A 22,655-nucleotide genomic window follows, 5' to 3' on the forward strand; every position below is an offset into this window, starting at 1 on the left:
TATATCAGGAGAAGATACATACTTATCTAACAAAGATTTTAATACTCTGTGAAGATAGGAATTATTAGCATCTTAGTAAGACAGACTGTCCTCTTTCGTGTTTTCTTGATTTTATAGGGAAATATGTTTACAGCTGAACATGGTGACGCGACAATCATTCAGTAGAGGAGAGGCTATTTAGCCTAATTGTGGTTTTTTGTTTGGCAGTGGCCTACTCTCCCAGTAGCTTCAGCTCTGTGCTTCCCACTGTGTGTGTATGCCCTGTGGTTAAAACCACACCTTGCAAAAGCATGATGTGCATGTGGAAATCACATTAGAAAGCCACACAGAATCAACAGTTGGCTTCAAAGAGCCTTCCTGTCTCTTTCGGTAAAATTTCTGCTTTTTTAGCACATCCCAACTGTTGACTGAAGGTACAGGATAAACCTGAAACTTTTGCAATAAAAGTCAGCTTTACAAAATCTTCCAAAAAGGTATCACCAGTTTCTTGCATTTATTTGCATTTAAATCCTCTAAAATACTTAAATGTAGTGCCCTTAAAGCAAAAAAAGCCCTGAGTAGTCAAAAGGACAGCCATGCAGTGATAAACATGGCCTAAGCAGAAGTAATTTCATTTTTATGAGCTGGAAAATCTGAAAGGTAGGTAAGGCCTGCCAGCTCCCACATGGTGAAAGCCACCTCTGTACAATATTGTAATTGCTCTGGTGAAAGACAGAAGTTTTATAAATCCCCTGATTGTGTTCAGATCTGGATCAAGTCTTGCGTTAGCTCTTGAACAGAATCACTGTGAAAAAACACGCTGAGCTTTCGCCTCTTGCCATGCCTCCAGCCAGCTCCTGGTGGCTGCAGATGGTCTTTCTGCCCTCCCTAGGTGTGCTAACCTATTCCTTGGAAAGCCCCAGAGCCTCCTCCCGGGGTAGGGAAGACCATATGGTGAGACATACGGTCCCCGTGAGGCCTCCTTATGTCCTGGTTGTGTAAGTTGCTGGGGTGTGAGACTGAAGGCCAAGTGTCAGAGACATCTCTGTGTCACAGCAACACCATCCTGTCAAGTGTTGATCTGCGTATGAGAGGAAATGTGGGAAACAAACCAAAATCCAAGCTCCCTCCTGTCTGCCTTAGGAAGGAGAAGCCATTTAAAACTTTTATGCTCCATGAAGATAAAATACCAGAGGTCTTTAGTTTTAAAGCTTCACAATGGAGTTTTCAGGAGTGGAAAGTGAAGGATTTGGTTTCCCTGGAAGTCTGTGGAATAAGAGACCCAATGACTCTAGGAAACCCCAGCCCCAATACCTCCCACTGAGTTAGTGTGAAGATAGCAGCTTAATTTAGAAAATGTATAGCTGTGCATTTTTTCTAATTTAGAAAATGCACAGCTATATGGGAGTATAAACCCTGCCAAAAGAAGAGGGACTCATAAAAGTTACCAACAAGATACAGCGCACAGCATGCACAGGACACCTCTTATTCCTGCCATTCCCACTTCAGCATTCATAGATTTATTTTGGATTTTTGTTGCATTTAAATTAATGCTGAAGAACTTTTCTCAGTGACGTTGTTCCCAGTGGGTCACCTTGTGTTTCCCCCAGCTGGCTCCACAGGGTTCCCCCATGTGCCACTGGGTGGTTCTCTGCTATCTCCCACATATGGGGAGGAGTGACAGGCAAAATTAGCACCCAGCAATGAAGGAAATTTTCTTGGCCTGTATTTATTTAACTCATCATGTATGCCAGACCATCATTTGACCCCTAAATACAGTGATTGAATTTGTTTGTTTGTTTTAAATAAACTGCTGGAAGTCAGGAGGAGCCACGTGTATCAATTCATGTTAAATCTTAGCCATTATGCAGATACAAATTCTGGATGAGTTAACTTCAATAGAGGTTAAAATAATGAATGGATTTTTTTTTTATGATCTGAAGCTGTAGTCCACCTCTTCTGCTCTATGGAGATGTCATTCCTTTTAAAAAACTCCAGATTTTCCTTCTGAATATGTCCCTAAAGAAAAGTTGTTCTGAAAGTGCTGAGTTAATTCAAGATTGCCAGCATTTTAGCCTGACAGTTTCAGTGGGGCATATAGATCTCTAAACAGCAAAGGAATTAAATTGAAATCTTGGGTTAGTTTATTTCTTGGATTGGCATAATTTTCTTTTTCTAAAATTCTGTTGATGAAATTTTAAAACACTCCAAAAATACCTGCTGACTGGTTGCGCTACTGTTTCACATTTTAAAGAGAACACTTTGAGAGCTGGTTTGCTACCTCTGACAATGCACTACAATTTTGGAAAGAATCCCATGCAGAAAAGCTGTTACTCATTGTATTTATGTTCTCTAAACTCTGAACATTATTTACAAGTTTATTTTTTTGTTAGCCTATTTCTAAGCACGTTGGCTACAGTGCTTTATTGCCTAAGATACAAATGAAAATTCTAAACATGGGCCTATTTTTATTTTTTGCTGTATATTTTAAGTGCTAATACACTGCTTTAAACTTTAATTCAGTTCTTCCAGTATTTGCAGTATAAATTTAATTTTAAAAAAATCTACAAATGTAATAAAACAATCAGTCATAAACACAGGAGGTCTTAGTTCTTACTGTTTTCTGTCCCATGGAAGATGGTAGGTAACACTTAATGTATGATAAATATCTCTCTCCATCTGTTTTTTTTTTCTTTACATAGATGAAGATGTCAAACCATTTACTCCCGAGAAAACCAAGGAAATTGTGATGTCTCTACAGCAACCTGCAGTCTTCTGTAACATGGTTGGCAACTGGCCAGCCCTGCACTGGAATGTGAAATACCTTTCTGCTTTGTTGGAGGGAAAGACAGTCCAGTTTAGGCTGGGCCTGAAGATGGTGGATTTAGGTGAGAATGAGGTGGACAGGCACTGATGTCACAAGTCTCTTTTCTAGGTCCTGCAATTATCTGCCTTTTCATTATAACTGTTCTTTCTCTAATGTATTGCTTTTCAATGCAGGCTTTGTTTTTAGGAATGGGATTTGGCCAGCAGTAGAACTCTCCCTTCTCTTTCTCATGCATTTATTCTTAGTAGGAGGTCTGGTGGGTAACACCAGCATTTAAGAACCAAGTCTCTCAGTTTTCCTTCCTTGCTTTGTAGTGTGTGTGTTTGATCCTGGTCATACCCATGATTAGATTGTTCACATGAGCTGAGCTTCCATATCCATAAGCCTCTGTTAAGGAATTAGCTAAATAGTTAGCCAGACTTGGGTATCTGTATGGTGGTAATTCTCACCTTCCTCCAGAGGTTTTTAAGATGTAGGTGATTTTCAGTACTTTAAGGTCCTGTGATGAAAGACATGATGGAAGTATAAAGCATTAAGAAAATCATTTGACACCAGTGCAGTAATTTCACTGCTAACACTCCAGATTCACTCATACATCTTGGAACATGCCATGGGAGAAAGACAATTTTCCAACTTGATTTTAAATGCTACAACTTCATCTCTGTAGCCACACAGTAGTGTGTCCATGGACAGACTGAGTTTCATACCATGGAGGGAAGACAGAAGAAACATTTTCCATCTGCTATCTACTTGAAAGGTTCTGCACTGCTTTATCCCTCCCTTTATATCCTTTGCCCTCCCAACAACATACCAAAATACGATTTGCCATGCACTTTCTCCCTTTTGCCTATAAAGTATCTTGACTACCTTTAGGATTTTTTTTAACCCTTAGGCCAGAAAAATCCACTTTTAAAATATTTAATATGTCATGGTCTTTTAGACCCCACACAACTATTCTTTCTGTAGTCTTCTAAACTTTTCCGGTTGAACTTCCTCTTTCTTGGAATGTAGAGTCTGCACAAAGACTCCAGATGAGGGTCTGCCAGTTCCAGTGAAAGTGGTAGGATTACATCATGCTATCTTACTTAACACTGTGAAATTTGCTTTCTTCACAGCATCATGACCATGTTATTTCACGTTCAATTTTTGCAAGAGAAGTGATGAAACAGAGGTGTTAGAGGGAAAATGCTTGGCGTGTTAGGATTTCAAAGCATTTTACCGGCATGGATTAATGATTTCTATGCCGTTTCTGGGGGGAAACAGATATTATTTACTCACTTTCTACAGATGGGAAAACTGAGGTGTAGAATTAAAACCTTGGTACACATCTTCATAGAAGTATCTCTGTAGTTCAGTGAGGTACCACCTAATTCTTTCTCTGAGTGTGAAATGCATCCCATTGCCAATAGAGAAGGTGTAGCATATATATATATATATGTATGTATATGTATATGTATATGTGTGTATATATATTTTTTTTATATATATATATATATGACACTTTCCTTGTTACCTATATACCTTGTTACTGTATACCTTGTTAATATATCTGAGTTGTAACACACAAGGCCTACCAGGTAAAAAAGTAGTTTTGGTCCTACTCTCCATTAATTAGTAGGCACTTTTTGAGAGCCAGATGGATGTTCCAACTGGCAGAGTTTCTGATGGGACTGATGGAATGTTATGTAGCTAAGTCACAGATTGATGCTACCAGCTGAGTAGATAAGAGTCGTCACTTAACAATAACTTGTAGTCACTAGAGATACAGAGTGGATTTAAATTGGAATTTATATCTTGAAGCATCTAACTGCATTTCGCTTTTTGCTAAAGGCATTTATCCCTGTGCAGCAATCAGTTTGTCTCCAGGAACCTCCATTATGTGGTAATGTTGGTTAGAATTGTCTTCAAGGAGATTGGTACAGCCTTCAGGGGTTATATTGTAACTGAATGAGACCTGTGATGCCATAAAAAATTTACAATATAAGAATATATTAGTGAAGCCATTATCCAAGCCATCTCGGAGTCTGAAATAATCTAATACATTCCATGTGCCTCTGTCATTTGGAAGATGGTTGATCTCACTATTGCATGCTTAAAACTACTTTTAATGAGGGCCTCTCTTTCTTATTGTTCCTGCTAACTTTCCTAGGTGAAATGGAGCCAATCATCTGCTCAGAGAGAGAACAGAATTTTTATTTTAGAATACAACTAAAATTGCATTGATCTCTCTCTGAATATTCCTTCCATTTTCACAAGAGATTTATTGCCTTAAGACTAGGTGGGACCATTCCTACTATGGAGTGTGAAGTGCAGAAGAAAAAATCCACTCTCCTGCTTAAAGGCACATTCTGGTGATACTCTGAAATGGCAGCTTCAGGTTATTTAAGCCATGAGGTTCATCTGGAAATCTCAAAATTCATGGAGATCTCTTACTACAGCAACTCCTCATCTTTCTATAGTGCCACATCTGCAGCCTGGATGGGTTTCCCAAGCTGAAGATTCCTTAATGTACAAAAGTGAGAATTGCAAATGGGGCAAGTTGCTGGGAGTTGCAAGGATTTTATATTTGCTTTGCTTACTACTTTGTAACTTCCTGAGGCATATCAATGTGGATGGCACATATGAAACATGGAAAAATGTGAGAGCTAGCTATTATTTGTGTATATTATTTGTACCTAAGTGTGTGTTTGATAGTATTCTGTGTGATTACACAAGTTAAACAGTTTATATCCATAAAAAGGGAAAAAACTATAAGCAGAGGACTAATCATTGACAAAAGATACTCAAAGAGACTCCCAGAGTTCATCACAAGAACAGCGAAGATGCTATTAATCAGGAATCTGGTTCCAGCCACACGAAAAGATTTATTTTTCTGATATGGGATAAGGGATAGGCCAAAGCTTCAGAAGTTTTGCTTCTGACAGAGAAAATGTGGTATTACAGCTGTTGTGTCTGATGGCTACCTGGAGCACACCAGCACAAAGTAAGAAGAAAACTTACTGAGAACTGACTTCTGTATGTAGCCATTTCTTGTTTTGACCATTTTGTTGGTTGCATAGTAAAATGAATCAACAATGAGTTTACTGTGAAGAAGCTGGAGAGAACAAGAAGCTGTCATTCTGATCAGTTTCTGAGTCACAGGGTCTCTGGGGGATGTTTCTCTTACTGATGCTGGAGAGAGCTGATGCTAGGAAAGGGCTGCAATTTGACCATCTTGCCAAGAGGTTTTACCACTAAGGATGGCAAAAGAATTCAGAGGGAGACTGCAAAGGTGGCTGTAGAATCAGTAGCTGAATAGGAGGCTGAAAATACAGTACAAATGCTGTACACTGATTAAATGTTGCATAAAGCTGAGATCTGAAGTGGTTATTGGAGTTGGCCAGGTTTTTTTGTTTGTGAGTATGCCTGTGCTTTTTTATAGTATGAAGTGGCTATTCTCTGCTTGGATTATTTGTTTAATTCCCCAGCTGCTGTGAATAGGAGCTTGGTTTTCTTTAAAGAAATAGAGAAGATATTTCACTTGCATTCTTAATGGAGCTTTAGGTGTTTTCCAAGGCTATTACACTCTTTTTTTCTACATTTTCCTTAGTACACATTGCAAACACTCTGAGAAGAACAGATTTTGGCAACTGTCAGAACCAGACATTAACTAAGGAGGAGAGCTGCTTCTCTAAAACCCACTTTTTCCCTCTCTCCTTCCCTCCAATTTCAATCTGTAGTATTAGGGGAAAGAGGAGGACTGTTATGCCTTCAGGTACCATGTCATCAGACAGAACTGGCAGCCTACTTTAGACTTGCATGGCTTAATCTGCAATTTGTCAGTTACAAAACACCCTCAGCTTTAAGTCATTAAGTATTAGCAAACTGGTTAATAATTTCCTTGCTTCCATTGCTCATTGCTAACATTTTCACCCATGTTGCAGCCTACAACCGACAAACCCATCTAAGCAAACTGTCTAGATTGCCCAAATATGTTTTTTATTACTATTTATTTTTCCATAACCACCCACACCTTGGTACTGAATAAGGTATAAATCAAACCAAGAACCCTGCCCTGAAGAGATTATATTCTACAAGATAGTCTTGCCTTTCATAGTTGAATTTTTTTAAAATGAAACTCAGAGTGAAATATGCTGAGGGGTAGAAAGAACATATTTCTTACCTTTAAAACATTTGCTACTGAGTTATCTTGGAAAATAGGCAATGTCCTAAGCACTTTCTTTTCTCATGAAAGTAATACAGATACTGAGGCACCCTCAGTAATGCTTGTATCTTTTGTCTAATCTTTCTGCCAGACCACCTTTTAGTAAAATGATAAACATTGCATTAAAAACTGGGTATCAGGAGAGGGACTGCAACACAGATATGAGATCCAATACAGAGGGGTTTGGTTGTGATTTTTTGACTTGCAAGTGATTTATATGTCTTGTATGCAGTTCATAGGTTGGGAGCCCATCCACTGACATTTTTAGTTAATGATTTGATAGTAGTGGAAGGAAACCACTACCTATGCTACTACAATGGAAAATAATAGTGGTAAAGGTTTGTAAAAGCTGTATGAGACTCCTTGAGAATTGCTGCAGTAACAAAATGAAAGTGGTAAAGAACGAAGAGCTGCTGCTGCACAGCAGTGAAAGGATACCATTTCTGTGCAGCTCTCTGCAAGTTACACAAGATTTAATTGCAGCTCTGTCATTGTCATTCATGCAGGCTGCAGTAATTTTTCCCCAGTAGTAGTTATAGTAAAGTAATACTTTTTTTAACACTGGATAAGTCTCTTTGAAGATGGCACAATTAGTGGTGGCAGGAAATGAAGGTTTCTGATTAACTGCAATTAAAGTATACTGTGATGTGGGTTATCTTACAGACCTTCCAGGTGACCTGACCTTGAGCTGAAAGGCTGTATCATTCAGCCTAACCAAAGCATGCTGGGAGCAAATCCCTGCTGGTAAACACTTTTTGTGTCTGCCAAGGAACACTGCAATATGCTTTTGTTAGTCCCAAATGAAAAATAAGGGCACACAGCATTTTAGATAGATCATTGGCAGCATGCATGTGGTTCTATACCTCACTTTCTATGCATGACCACATTGGTTTGGTCATTGCTTTAGGGAAAGGGTAAGATGAACATGTCCATCTGCATAAATCTATGGAAGCAAAATAAACGATAGAGAAATAAATACTTGATGTGGACATTTGCAACTCCCACTTAGGAAGGGAGATGAACCAAAGTTGTTTAGTGAACTTGGGTGTGTTATTGAGTTACTGTGCTGAAGAACAACACTAACTATTGGTCTGCTTTTGTCTCACAGCAAGTTCAAGGTAACAGCCATTCAATTAAACCTTAATGAAAAAGCAATAGTCTCAGACTTTACTTATGAGTCTGGTCATTTTATTGACCAGAGTCAAGCTACCTAGTCAGATTCGTATCTTATGTTGCATTTAACCAGAGCTGAGAGAAACTGTATTATTTTTACTGGTTCTATGCTCAATGCTCATGTAATACTTGATTTTTTCTTTTGTTGCTCTAGTTCCCCAGTTTGAAACCAGTTGTAGCTACGTGGAAGCTACACTTGAGGAGTTTTTGGCTTGGAGTTGTGGGCAGCCTTCTTGTCTCTCTGGACCATTCAGTTGTTATGATTACTCCAAATACTGGGCTTATGCTGACTACAAGTACATTGCCAGGATATTTGAAGACAAGCCAGAAATTTTCCAGGTAAAACATTAATATTGTGTCTTCCTAATTGAACCATTGCAAATTATCTAATGTAGCTCCTGAAACTTCTGCTGCTATCCCACTCTGCTCCTTTGGCCACTTATTTTAAAATTCTGAAATAAAAGCTATTAGCTCTCAGGCTAACTGAAATCTGCCAAGTGGCAGCCATCAAAATTCTGGGTCTCCTTATAAATGTAGAAACACCACCCCAGGTGACAAAAAAAAAGAACTACCAGGCTGGCATCACTGTCCTTCCCATTTAGGCCAGATCCACCTTACATCCAAACGGTGCCCAAATTAACAGCTCCACTCAGGAGGGAGGATTGATGGCGTGTATTTCATTGTAGTAACAAGGCTGTAACGTGGCTTTGCTCCGTGTTTTGCCTTGTGGCTCATTTTCTTAAGTAGCTCAGCTCCTTTCCTTAATATAATTAGATTAACTGTTTGTGAGGAGGAGAGATTCTGTGGAGGCAGTAAAATACAGGAAGTAACCTGTCCATGGAAGTATGTAATTACCATACACAGTAGGACAACTACCCAAGGTATTTCCTTTTATTTTCTCTGTGCCTATCTCCTATTTCAATGTCTTGCTTCATCTACATTCCTGCTATTTCTCTTTGCAAATTCTAAGAGGGCAAAATTAAGGATAGCTATACAAAAGGTGTACTTTTTCAAAAGATATAGAGAAAGAGTAAGTAAAGCCTTACTCATTTCTATATTTTGAAAAGTGAAAATGGAATCATAATTCCCTGTAAAATCACTGTATCACTGGGGTGACAATGAGTATGAACTGATAAGCCACCTCAAATTAATTATTTCCTCAGAAAGAATTTCCCATGCTCCTCGTATGTATTTTATTCTTTTGTGCCAGTAAAATTGGTGGTTTTCAGTGATCAGTCTTTTTTCAGACTTTCAGACTTTTCAGACTTTCCATTGGGTCGGAAGGTAAGGATTGGGCACAGAGATCATCTTCCCTTTCTTTCCCCCTTCCCTTCCTGAGCACACTGAAACATAACCAGGATCTCATAGCCTTAGGCTGGTTCGTGTTGTGTGAACTAAACTGGGAGCTCCAGGGATGTTTGAGGCTTCTCCAGATCTTTGCATAACTCCCTCTGTGGTCCTGTCTTGGTCTTCTCTTTTCCTGCCTCCACAGACAGCATTTCCATGTGTCTTCCAGCACAAGCCAATAGGAGCTTAGAAGTCCTGAATATCCTACTGCTTCCTTCACACTTGAAGGAAACAACCATTGTTCTACCTTTTTCTTTCCCTTGCCCCCATTCAAGAACAAAGCTGAGGCTCCAGGAGTTGCATTTCTGTGCAGGTGTCATGCCACAACCTGATCACCTGACCTAACACACACCAGATTGTACTGCAATTTTAGAATAGACACACCTAATGGTTATGCCATGGTTTTTTTAAAAAAGCAGAATCTGGGAAGGAAAGAATTGGTGGTGTTATGCAAGCAAATATGGTGTGTGTCATCTGCCATTTTCACAGGCATGGGAGAGAAATGCATCCATCAGTTCCACACTCACATGGCTTTTGAAACACTGCTGCACAATTTATAGCTGCCAAAGGAGTTCTTTGTAGAAATTCTCTTCCTTTCTTGTGTGAATTTGATGGGAACTCCTTTTTTTTCTTCTAGATTTTATTTAGATTTACGTGAGGTTATTTGAAGGGGAAAAGAAGGCCAACTGCACTGTTATTTATAGTGATTAATAGGGCCATTTAGAAGTTGTTTGAAATTTAGATTGCACTGTTTATCATTTACAGTTGTGTGGGCTAAGGTAATGATTCCATTATTCTAATCTATGAGCAATATCTAGCATCTTACATTTTTTGTTCAGTTGATATTTCATTACAGAATTTGAGATATAAATCAGGAGCAAGATACATGCATGAAGTTTAAATAGAAATGAGACCTTTTAAAGTGACATACGGGTACAGATTAACTTCATTATAACCAGCAAATGAAATAAATATATATCACAAGTAATGTGCCATCTGTTATGGTTGGAACACCTTTTAGTGCGTTTCTTCTTACTGTGGCTTTTTATTGTAGAAAAGGAACCCAGTGTGACAAGATTTCAGTAATACTACCAGTTCCTTTTCAGTTCACTGGTTAAAAACTATTTTACCCATAATCGCTTCAACTATTTACTACATAAGGAGCATTTTCAGAAAAGTTCTTTTAAATGTAATATTGATTATGTGTGCTTTCTTTTCACTTAAATTGTAACAAAATATAAAAACTATTTAGGTGTGAGATTAAAGTGTAGAAATGGTGTTACGCTTAACTTTTTCACTGAAATAGTTGTATTGAATTTCAAATTTTATGCCTGATGAAATCTATAGGAGCAACTTTTTCTTTTTGATCTTTTGCTGTCTTTGACAAATGTTTATATTACACTTCTGCATTTTTTCAAATGATATCTTTAAAATCAATAACTCTGAAATTCAGAATCTTTAGCAAAACGTAATTTTTGGGAAGGCTATCGCTCATTTTGAGGGTTTCCTGATGGAGAGTCGTGGTGAAGTCACCCTTATAATGTCTAGCTGCAGTTTTCTTTATCCATAGATCTTAAAAAAGGATAGTCATCCACTTGTCTTCAAGCAGCAAGCTTACATACTTAAATTAGGACTCCTAGATTCCTATTTTCTCTTTATAGACAGTAGAAAGAGAGAGGCTTTTCCAAGGCTTGATTGAGAGTGCTTTGACTAGAGCAGGAGCCAAGATTAAATTAGGTTCCTAAAGTTAGGTAATGTGAATGACCCCAAAGTGCTTTACTGAAATGGAACAAATACCATTATCTTCCTTTTCAAGATGGGAAAAATAAAACTCAGAGATGAAGCGATTTGCCCAAGACCCTCAGGAAGCCAGAAATTTAATCTCTGTTTCCTAAGGCTCAGTCTGGGGCTCCAGCCAAAAGGTGCCAGTATCTCTGGCCAGTATTCCTCAAGTGCTTTCCAATAAACAAATGATCAAGCCCTGCAGGTGGCAGGGAGAGCTGTAGATACGTGGGAAAGCTTTATCCAAGCTACACCGAACCATTCTGCAAAACCCTTGGCTTGTCTGAAAAATACCTCACTGTGCCTCTTTCCAAGTGTCAGCCCCAAGGGATTGTTTGTGGGAGGATCAACGCACTGGAAAGATCCAGCACTGTATTCATAATATGTGTACACCTGTTCTGCTCTTTCCCACCCTGTCACCAAGTTGTTTTAAGTTCACTGCCTCTGCAGTTGCAAATATGTCCATTAAATAATAAGAAATTTAACCTGGCATAACACTGGGTCACAGATGGGGTAAAGTCTGTGTTCCCAGACTATGTGGAGAAAGCTGAAATAGGAGCAAGGAGAGAGCAAAAATTCCACAGAGATTATCAATTGTTTGAAAAGAGAATGGGGATTTTTCTTTCCTTCTTTCCTTTCATTATCTTTTTAAATGCCATATATAAGAATTTTTCTAAAAGCAATCCTGAGCTTGGGTGAATGGTTAAGGGTGGAGAAAGATAAAACAGTGTTTGAAAAGGAAAAGAAGCCCCATGTGGTAATGAGAATTTGGGCAGCCCTTCTGTAGAGCAAAGGAGTAACTTGAGTGGTATGAAAGGTGGAGATGAGAATTTTGGAGGAAGGGGAATAGACTATGCATGCTCCAGAACCCAACCAAGGAAAAACAGGTGCAGTGGACAAAGAGTGATGAGCAGTGGAAGGAGAAAACAGGAGACTCTCCAAACTAAGGATAGGATGTCAATCAGTTCAACAGCTTACATAAATAAACCTTTTTGTTGCTGTAGGATGTAAGGTGGTCGGACTTTGGTTTTCCTGGAAGAAGTGGAAAAGAGAGCACGCTGTGGATTGGTTCTGAAGGAGCAAACACCCCCTGCCATTTGGACTCCTACGGCTGCAACTTAGTGCTGCAAGTACAAGGAAGGTAACAAGTGCACATACATACAGTAAATACAGAGGAGAGTTACACTGTGCATAAAGTTAGTTTTGGACTCTTTTAGTATTAATTCTAGGTCCTGATTATTTCAGTTTTCTGAGTTCTCAGTGACTGAAGAGCACCCTAGCTGTTCTACAGTGGCAGAACTTTAGGGCGTTCTGGAGTTGACACAATTTTATTTTCTAATTTGTGTGTAATGTGGTCCAATTATAAACACTTTAATCTTCCTAGTAGTTATGAATTCAGGAATTTGGGATTAGGAGATAAAGAAGAGTTAAAAATAAAAGCCCCCAAACAAAATAGAAATAAATTACTTTAGACTTTTGCAATATTGTCTGTGCTAGAGCCTCTAATAGCCTGCTAGAATTAATTTAAAAGGGGACCATAAGGATGGAAGCAGCCACCTGTGAGCAAAGTTGAAAGGGACATTTGAGGCTCCAAACTCATTTGGGAGCATGTGGCTGTTGCTGTATCTTTCTGACTGTTTGCGTGCTGTCTTTTTTTTTTTTTTCCCATTCTTTTTTTTTTTCTCCTTTCCTTGCATATTGGCCTCAGGGTTGGTGGGTTTTTTTTGGTCTTGGGTTGTTATCTATTATTGCTAGAATACTGCTAGAGTAACAGAACAAGTTGCACACACTTGCTCTGTTTGACGGTATAGAGTGGAAGGAGAAATTTGCTAGGGGTTTTTCAATGGGATTAATTACTCTGCCATTTTGTAGAAAGGCAAGATCATGGTGGTGGTGTGATTAAGGTGCAGGATTGGAAGTCAGGTGTGTTGCCTTTTAGCTGGGCAGTGCCACATGCTGACTGGCTTTAAGGCCTGAGGTAAATGAATTTGTTATCATCTTATCCCTAAGAAGGGTAACTCTCTGTAGGGTTTTCATTCATGTTTGTAAACAGCCTTGAGGTCCTTGGGTGGATGTGCAGCAGAGACACTCTAGAAGCCTCCCTCAGCACTGCTGTGCTGCAGCCAGTCCTGATCCTTCAGATCACATCAGTAAGCATTGTGCATTGAAGTGCAGACACTTTAGTGTATTCAGGAGCCAGAAACCTCAATGAAAACCATGAGACTTAAATGCCATAATCTTCTGAGGATCCACTTAAATACTGGGTGTACTAAATTAGTGCAGTGATGCAGCAGACACAATACCTGCCAAGCCTGTTTTATCTGTACCTTCAGATGTTGAACTCGAGCCAGAGTTCCAGCATCATGCAGCAATTTTGTCCACCTTCCCAAGGCACTTCCTCCCCCTCAAGTAGACCAAAATCCTTGTTCCTCTCAGGGAAAGAAATCCAAAGCCCTTGCACAGCCTGAAAAGACAAAGTTGTTTTCCTCTTCAGAACAAAGCCTGTAAATAGATTGCAAACTTCCACAAGCTTGTGAATCCTGTGCTTCTTCAGAGCAGAAAGATTCCCTTTTGAGACTCACAAACAAGACAGGCTTTGTAACACAATATATGCTTATGCTAAACTTAAATAGATTTGCCTTTGCAGGAGAGCCAGGGACAGCTCCTTAGCCCTTTGTTGCTATCTTGAATTTCCTCCTTGCATCCCTTAGGCTTCTTAATTTTTTGCTTTATGATATTACTTTGCTGTGAGCCTGCAGGATTAACCCTGAGCCTCCTAACCTAGTCATTCTCTGCCCCCTCAGAGGATCTAGCTTGGAGGGCAAAATAAAGTTGCAATAAGGCTTGAGTTTCAGGAGAAGTGGTTTTGTGCTTGCATCCAGCAGTTGCTTTGGTAATTACCAAGAAACATCAGCAGCCTATGGCACTTGCATCTGTGCTGGTCTCTGGTCCTGCTATTCCTGTCTCTTCTGTTCCTGTCCCTTTTGGTTTTGTGCCATTTGGTTGCTTTGCTCCCATTTCCAGATCTGTGACTTAGCACTGACAACCAGAAGCAGTAGACTAAATTCAAGAAGTGTGTGCCAAGGGAAAGGACACAAAGAAAAGCCCTTCCTAGAGTCCAAAACAAAAGAGAAGAGCTAAACAAGCTCTCCAGCTGTGCTGTAAAGTGCTGCCGTTACTTTTCCATTGCTTAGTGCAGTGATCATGTTGCACTGTTTGTCTGGCACCATTTAAATGTAATAAATTCTCTTTGTGTATTCCTTCTGGTTATTTCTATCACCTAAAGTGCTGCCATATAAAACTTCTATTTCTAAATACCATATGTACCTGCTGTGATATTTCATTTATAACGCCCGTAAAACTGGCACCACCAGTTCTGGCATATTCTTTTTTTTCCCTCTTTGATCTGGTCTGTGTAAGTGAAGGAGAGACATTAGCTCCTGAGGACAAAGTGTGGTCTCAGCTCTGCTTGGCCTTTGCACTGTGGTGCATTCATGTGCTTCTTTGGGCATGTAGAGAGCAACCTGGCACATGAGTGCCCTCATGAGCAGAACAACCCTGTCCTGCTCCACCTGGCGTTTAGTCACACCAGTAAGTTCTTAAATGCACAACCAGCCACATTTTCATCATGTGGTACTGATAACAGAAAAAAATGCAGATGTTTAAGGATGCTTATGTCTGTGGATGTATCTGGTTTTTATTCATGCCATCTTTGGCATGGGAACATCAAGGTGATTTTTACTAAGAATGGAGGGTTCGCGACTAACAGCCATGTAAGAACTGCAGCAAACAGAAGATAATGTCTATACCCTTTTACTGTTGCCATCCTAAACACACAATGCCCTCCTTTCAAAACAAATACAGATTTTGAAAGCTTTTCATTCAGTGAACAAAAATACATTGTCTGTAACAAAACTATTTCCTCCAGTTTATAGAGCAATTTTTAATGCTCTGAGCATCTGTAAATGTTGCATGTAAAAAGGAGGAAGAAGAAACCAGACGGGAGATGTTTTTTTAAATTTTATCTGCCTTTAAAAATGATTGGTGAGAAGCTGTAAATCTTCTCAGTTAAAAAATTAAAAAGTGGAATATTTTAAAAACACTTTCAGGAGACAGCCTGTAAGCACTGGCTGTGTTCTCACTGCGTAGGAGATTCACACAGCGAGGCAGATTTATGTTTTATTGAAAACCTTGCTACTGCCTTTAGTTCTTTGCTGCAAGTGACATGCACTGCATACATTCTTATCTTCTCTCTATTTTCAGGAAAAGATGGCACCTCTTCCCACCTGGTGACACCAGTTTCCTTTATCCTACCAGGATACCTTATGAGGAATCCAGCATATTCAGCAAAGTCAACATTGCCAACCCTGATCTGAAACGCTTTCCCGAGTTTAGGAACTCAACAGCCCATGTTGTTACACTCAGTCCAGGACAGGTACCACTTACATACCAGCTTTACATTACTTAATATTCTATTTAGCTGGCTAATTAAGGGCTAGGAAATCTTAACAAATTGACTGTGGAACTTCCCTCTTCCTTCACTCTACATTCAGACCTTACAGATTTCTCTCAGCACAGAAACTTTCTTCGCTGACAGTTATTTGCCTAGACTTTTTGGACAAAAACTGCAGACATTTGGAGAGCTATCACTCAGCTGCCTGATTCATAGATCCGAGTTCAATCAGCTGCCTGATTCCATACAAACACCTGTCTTGCAAGCACCTCAAATTTGTCTGCTTCAGAACTTTCTTGAACTCTGACCTGTTACTCTGACAGCAGTATGTTCCATAAAATGCATTTGGTTAATAAGTATATAGAGCTAGCAAAGGAACTCATATTTTGGTAGTGAATAGCCTTCACCTGTTGCTTTAATAAATACTTTAATGATGATACTGGCATTTAGAGTGCACACCATTCACAGGTTTCATGGTGCTTTACAGGGCCGTGAGGATGGTTTTGATCCTGCTTTACTGAGAATGTTCAACTGTAAGTGCCTGGCTTACAGTCACACAGGCAGGCAGCAGCAGTGTGAGAGTAGGGCTCAGGACTCTTGATTCCCAGTCTCCTGCTGTAAATAGTGTCCTTCTTTATTTAATCAACAAGGTCTGTATTTGGAGTCTCAATTACCCTTTTTCATTTGTTCAGCCATCCATGTCCTGGTAAGGCACTGCTGTGCATCTCAAACTGTCAGGCCCTTCCAAAGGAATTTAGCAATGGTCATTGCTCAGAGAGTGGAGTTGCTGCTTCCGGAGCCCTTTCGCCCTTCTCCTACCAGATATTGTCACCTCTTCTGACCTGCCAGCTCAACAACTTGTCCCAGCTCAACATTCCCCTGTCCCTAACTGGCAAACCCAGCTGCCTTCAACAATTTAGAGTGGATTTTTGCTAATTAAGTTAATTTTGAGTAGGCAGAGTGGGGCAGGATAGTAGCTTGCAACAAAAGGATGATAGCCTTCAACTGGAAGTGTATGCTCTGCAGTTTGTACAGATGCAAATGGGGAATCTATGATCAGCCTTTACTGTTTGCATATTAGCTCATACTCATACTCCTAAAGCAAATCATTAGTTTCACAGTCAGCACTTTGTAAGGTTGCAGCAGTCAGTAATTTAAAGCACAAAGAACAAATTTTTACTATTGATAAAAATGCCACATCCATTCAGCACTGCGTTATCCCTGATCCCCAATACTATTTGAATTTATAATCTCCTTTGCAATGATCAAGTGAACCTTTAATATGATCTTAATTTTAATTAGGCTTAAAGCAATTACAAATTAATCTTGCTAGGAATAAAGATCTTGAGCCAGCTCAGTAATACAATTTGTCTGCATTGCCATGAACAAGATACTGTTTGGATTTCTTGGGGGGGAAAGTAATGGAGAAGCAATGATGGAGCAGTGAGGTATTGCCTTCATCCCTTTTATCAGTGCCTTCTGTGTGGTGCTTGCCAGCATCTCATCCAGAAGCTTTCAGGGCAGGTGGCTGGGAGCTGCTGCCATTTGATGGAGAGGAAAGGAATGACCTAGAAGAATTATTTTATTAACTAGGGAGAAAATTCCTAAATAATGTCTTGATACGTGCTTAACAGTGGTTTTCACATAGACTTAGCCCAATTACTGCAGAATTTGTAGGCATCTTTATTTTGTGATAAAATGTAGCATCTCCACTCATTCCCAGAGGGTATGCAGAACATTTTGGATTATTGTAACAATAAAAGGCTGAAAAAACGAAGACAAAGGTGTTCTTAGGTATTCAGAAGAGCAGCTGCATGTAGAGTGAGCATAGCTTTGAATGTCAAAAACTTAATGTGTCTAATGCCACCTTCTGGTCGATGTTTGCTACCAGCCATTTTTCTATACCCTTTCTGCCTGAAAGCAGAATTCCTTCATGTAACATTGTGCCAGTGCACAGAGTGTACTTCAGTTAGATCCTTTGTGCCCTTCCACTGTATTGTTCAGAGGTGAACCTCTATTATGAATTTTGGTAGCTGATTGAGACTTGAGGTTTTATAAGGTTTCATCCTGTACCTGACCACTGGCTGTCAGCTGCATTTCAGCAGACATGACTTCTGGTTATACATTAGTGATCTGTTCTGAAACAAATTATGAAAACATTTAGATGTCAAGGTTACTCAAATAGGCAGCTGAGTAGTGGAAGGGCTTGCAGCAGTACATGACTATATCCTCTATATCCATAAAGTTACAAGCTCAAGTTGTGTCACACAAATGTAGGGGCTCCTTATAAATGTTTGGACCTGGTCACCTATGTGATGGTTGCACAGCTGAGGATTAAGTATGGAGCAGCATTTCTAGTAACACCAATATTCTTTTCTCAAATATACAAATACTCCCTAAAAGACCAGAAATGGGACAAAACACATCTGATCTTGTATCTTCTACCCATGCTCTGGGACAAGTGTTAAGAGAGTTAGGGATCTGTCACCCTCAGCTTAAATCCTGTTCAAAACAGGTGTCCTATCTGCCATCAGTGGCACTTGGCACCTCAACAAGGTGGTTCATCCTTCCTGTCTTACACAATTACAGTCCTGCAGGAACATTCATCCCACCTTGTCCTTCAGCACAGTCTATAGAAGGAGCCTACATACATAGATGCTTAACTTTTTTGATGATTAAAAATAGGAGAGATGAATACCACCCGAGAAAGCTACAAAAGCCGAGATGCTGTACAAGGATAAAATCATTGATCATTCTTTCCTCTGCCCCACTTCTCACTGACTTCTGGCTTCCTTCCTGCTCTCTAATGTAATTGCTCTTAATCCATCTCCCTGTTAATCCATCTCCACATAACTAGACAATGGGAGAGAGAATACAAAGTGTTCTGAGTTAATCTGAAGGTATGGAGAGCAAGCAGCTGCCACTCTGGGCTCCCATGAGCAATTCCATTCCCCCTCTTGCCACCCCAGGCAGGTGCTGTCAGAGGCAGTGCTTGCCTGTGCTGGGCCTGGCCCTGTGCCCAGTGCAGCCTGGAGCTGCAGCGCAGGAGTGCAAGAAAAGACCTAACTGAGGTAGCCTCAGAGGCACATTGGGTGCCTCCTGGATGCCCTCCCTCCGGCCTTGAAAAATATTGTCACTGCATGGGGAAAAAAACTATTTTAGAAAAAGATGAACATTACTGCTTGCTGGTTCTCCCCATGGTCTGCTGCTCAGAAGCTCCCCTCCCCTGCTTCTGCTTTCCTGCTTTCTCAAAGTCTAAAGAAACAGTTTTTGCAGCCACAAATACTCAGTACCTGTGTTTAGCTGCAGGATTTTCTCTTTGTGGGCTTCTGCTGCAGAATCTAACACACCATGGAATCCTACTCAGCAGCAGAGCTCCCAGCAGTGCAGGCAAACCTCTGACTTCTAACCTAACCCTGAGCAAGAAGAAATCTTCATGAAGTCACGGAGGGATTTCCCTGTGTGCTGCCTTTAAAGAAAGGGTGTGAGAACATCAGATTGGGCTTAAAGTGGGGAACAGCAGAACACACAGTCCAGATAGCCAACAAAAATATAATTGATACCTAAGAAAAGTGTTCTAGTAAGTCAAGAAATGCAGTAATTCAAAGGTAGTGTAATGTTCCAGCTCAAAGTATACAAAAGACTTTTTAAAAGGGGTTACAGTAAAAATCCCTACTTTTGTTGGAGAAGAATTTAAGTGATTTTACTAAAAGTGAATTCAGAGTTGGCCATACCAATAGTAGATGATTGATAATTCTGTTCCGAGGAAGGAATAAAGAGTTTTCATGTGGGAGACTGCAGAGCTGGCCCCAAGTCACCCCATAGAGAAGGCAGAGAGTCCAACCCAACTTCAAGACACCAGAACTATGATTTCCATCACAGAAGAAGCAGAAGAGTCCAGGAGCTGAATTTATGCTAGGATTGGTGATAAAAACACTGCTCAACTTGCAACACATACAGAGAACCCCATGAATACCTCAAAACCGAAAGGTCAAAACTGCAATTTCCTGACTCTGCTTCTCCACCCTGAGCTTCCCTCATTCTCTCACCTGGGTCACTAAGGGCATGGCCTGACGCAGCCCCACTCCCTCCTCTTCACTGTGCCTTTCCCCATGGCTGTGCCCGTATTCCTGTCCCCAGCTGCCCTTGGAGCTCCGTTTCAGTGGACGGGAAGACACCAGGAGGGAGGAGGAGGCAGGATGAGAAGCACCTTCCAAGCACCAGGACAGCCAGGCACCAGCTGGGATGAGGCACAGGCTGGGGCAGCAGTGCTCACACGGAGTCCTCAGGTGGTGTTCCCACAGAACTGGCTATGCCTGCACCTACTTCATTTTATTTTTCATTGCCATGGTTGCAAACACTTCTGGGATTTCCTTGGGTCTCCTCATGGCTCAGTGTCTTTATCTTCCCATCACACTGGTTTCCTTTTTGTGTGCATTTACCTAAATATCTTTTTCTAATGAGCAGAAATTTCTTGGTATAATATTTCACTTCAGGGTATGCTCTCTTTTTGAAGCAATTCCACCTTTGCCCTACCTTTGCACTGTATCAAGTTAATCATGTCCACTGAGAATTCAGACCTGCTCTGTTCTCTGTGCTGTACAAATCCTCAGCATTGCTCCACTTGCTCTCCCAACTGTTCCTTTGGTTTCTTTCCTCCCATTACAGCATCTCATTTTATCTTTTCTGGGACTTCTGTCCTACTTTAACTTCATTTGCTATATTTGGCTGTCACTAGCCTAAATATTAAAATTATCTGATTGGTTACTGTTTAGATCACTATCTTCCCAGCACGAATAAAGTTAGATAAGTTCTGTAGAAAGCAGGCTAGCACAAGATTATCTCTTAGCTTGGAGTAGTTCTGTCTTGCTATTGCACTTTACATTTTCCCTGTAAAATGTTTGCTGCATTTGTGTGTGTTGTTTCACTGTGGCTTACTTTCACATTTCCTATAGGAATGTAGCTAAATCTGTGTCCCATATTCATAAACATATGGAAGTCTGATTTTTTTAACTGTGAAATTGATCATTAGAGGCAGCAGTGATTTTTTGTTTGTTTTCATTTTGTTTGGTCTGTTTGCTTCTAATTTGAAAGCCTAAAAGAATACTAGTTTGTAAATGTAGAAGAATCCAACCTTTCTAGGTTGTTGGGGTTTTGTTTTTTTTTTTGTTTTGTTTTTTTTTTGGTTTTTTTTTTGGTCTTGTTAGTCCTGCTCTCCTGCCAGATGTATTTTTTGGTTTTAATTACCCTTTTCCGTTTATTCATCTTTATTAAAGTTTTAGTCCTTTCGCTTTTTGACAATTTCAATTTTCTTGTTGCTATAAATCCTAATTTTAACAAGCATAAGCTTGTTCAACAATAAAAGAGGGAGAGCAAGTGTCTTTATGGACCCTCTTTTGCCTATTTGAGTCACAGCTCTGTAGCTCTTCTATAAACTGCATCAGCTAACAGTGCCAGCTGCAGAAAGACACAACTTTGCAGTTATTACCCTTAACCTGCTGGCAAGGGAAATCTGGTTAGTCTCTAAAGGACCAAGTTCCTCCTCTTTGGTTTGAAAACAAGTTGTGGGGATTGTATTTTCCTTGTGGCTGTACTTGCTCTCTCCAAAGCAATTCTGTCTCCATTTTGCATTGAGTCATGTGGAGCCAGCACGTTCCATGCCTAATTTCCTTCTTGGTTTTCCAGGCAGCACCTCTTACTGAAAAATTTGTACACTTCCCTTAATTTGCCTCTTGCTCGTGTTCCCTTGCTGCCTAGTCCCTGTGCACCAGCTCCCCAGTGTCTGCATGCCCTCCTGCAGCACGTGGAGCTCGCTGTTCTGCACAAGGCTCACGGGAAGGATCCCCTGGGTGCAAACGGCCGCTTGCAGGAGCTCTGCTTTCTTCTGCTGTGACACAGACTTTGCCAGGTTCATCATTACACCTGGTCCTTGGAGGGCACCCCGAGTCTTTAGCAGAGTTCAGTGTAAGATCCCCTGTAGAGCAGATGAGCATTGGGGTGGTGGGGGGAGGCGTTGTATGATTTTATAGTCAGTGAAGCTGGAAAACACTTCCTTACAGATAAATCCATTGCTGCTAATGCAACTGCACTGTTCATTTAAAGTGGATGTTTCCTTGATAAAAACAAAGCTCTGAAACTTGTTCAGCATAGAAAACATGTTTTGGCTGCAGTCTGTAGGGTTTCATACGCTTACATGTCAGGACTAACTAGTGATATTTTTAAAATAATGACCCTCCACTGACTGACTTCCTTTTCTGTTCTGTATGCTGTACTGGATTAAAGAATAATTTCCAAATGTTTTTGACCTTTGGAGAGCCAGTGCTTCTTTTTGTTTGACTTAAATTTAAGCCTGTGGAGAACATTTAGTCATCTGGCCCAAAAAATGAGAGTGTTCCAAGTGTCCTGTAAGTGTTTGCAGGACTGGTGCCACTGTTTCCCCCCCAGACATTTTCTCATTAGCTGTGTTTTGATATAATGAAGCACAGGGCTATCTGGGTAGCAGAACATTCTTCTAAGTAATTTGTGTCTACCAAGAGAAAGAACGGTCTGCAATTCAGATACAGATCATTGCTTCACTTTCCCCATCGTGAAGTATATATTTTTATCTGTCTCTGACCATTTTTATAACTTGTCAAAAATATCTTTTATGCTTTCCTTGATAGCTCCATGTTACTCTAATGTTCAGTAATCTGCAAAGCTTGTCCTCTATCATCAAAACAACATCAGTGTCTTGTCCCATAAAAACTATGGGTTGGAATCAATTTTATGTCACAGCTATCATCCTGATATTGTTGTAAAGCTCTGATCTAAACTAGATTGTCCCAGAAATCATGACATTTTCTTTTAAAAGCCTGTCTACTAAAAGTGACAAATTTGATACTGGTGATTAT

At 40.1% G+C, this 22,655-nt stretch overlaps 1 protein-coding gene and 1 long non-coding RNA gene across 5 annotated transcripts in view; both read left to right on the plus strand.

The window, feature by feature from the left end:
• The window catches only part of LOC137476935 (uncharacterized), a 280,782-nt gene that overhangs the window by 79,257 nt on the left and 178,870 nt on the right, over positions 1-22,655 (plus strand). The window lies entirely within an intron of this gene.
• The window catches only part of HSPBAP1 (HSPB1 associated protein 1), a 41,985-nt gene that overhangs the window by 9,819 nt on the left and 9,511 nt on the right, over positions 1-22,655 (plus strand). For 3 of the 4 annotated variants that reach the window (XM_068195404.1, XM_068195406.1, XM_068195405.1), the window contains exons 2-5: positions 2,682-2,867; positions 8,338-8,522; positions 12,317-12,453; positions 15,576-15,747. In XM_068195404.1, the coding sequence (XP_068051505.1) occupies positions 2,682-2,867; positions 8,338-8,522; positions 12,317-12,453; positions 15,576-15,747 (680 nt within the window). The remainder of the gene's footprint in view (positions 1-2,681; positions 2,868-8,337; positions 8,523-12,316; positions 12,454-15,575; positions 15,748-22,655) is intronic. The other variant, XM_068195407.1, reaches the window with a different exon arrangement.

The sequence above is a fragment of the Anomalospiza imberbis genome, chromosome 7 (genome assembly GCF_031753505.1).
Source record: "Anomalospiza imberbis isolate Cuckoo-Finch-1a 21T00152 chromosome 7, ASM3175350v1, whole genome shotgun sequence".
Lineage (NCBI taxonomy): Eukaryota > Metazoa > Chordata > Aves > Passeriformes > Viduidae > Anomalospiza > Anomalospiza imberbis.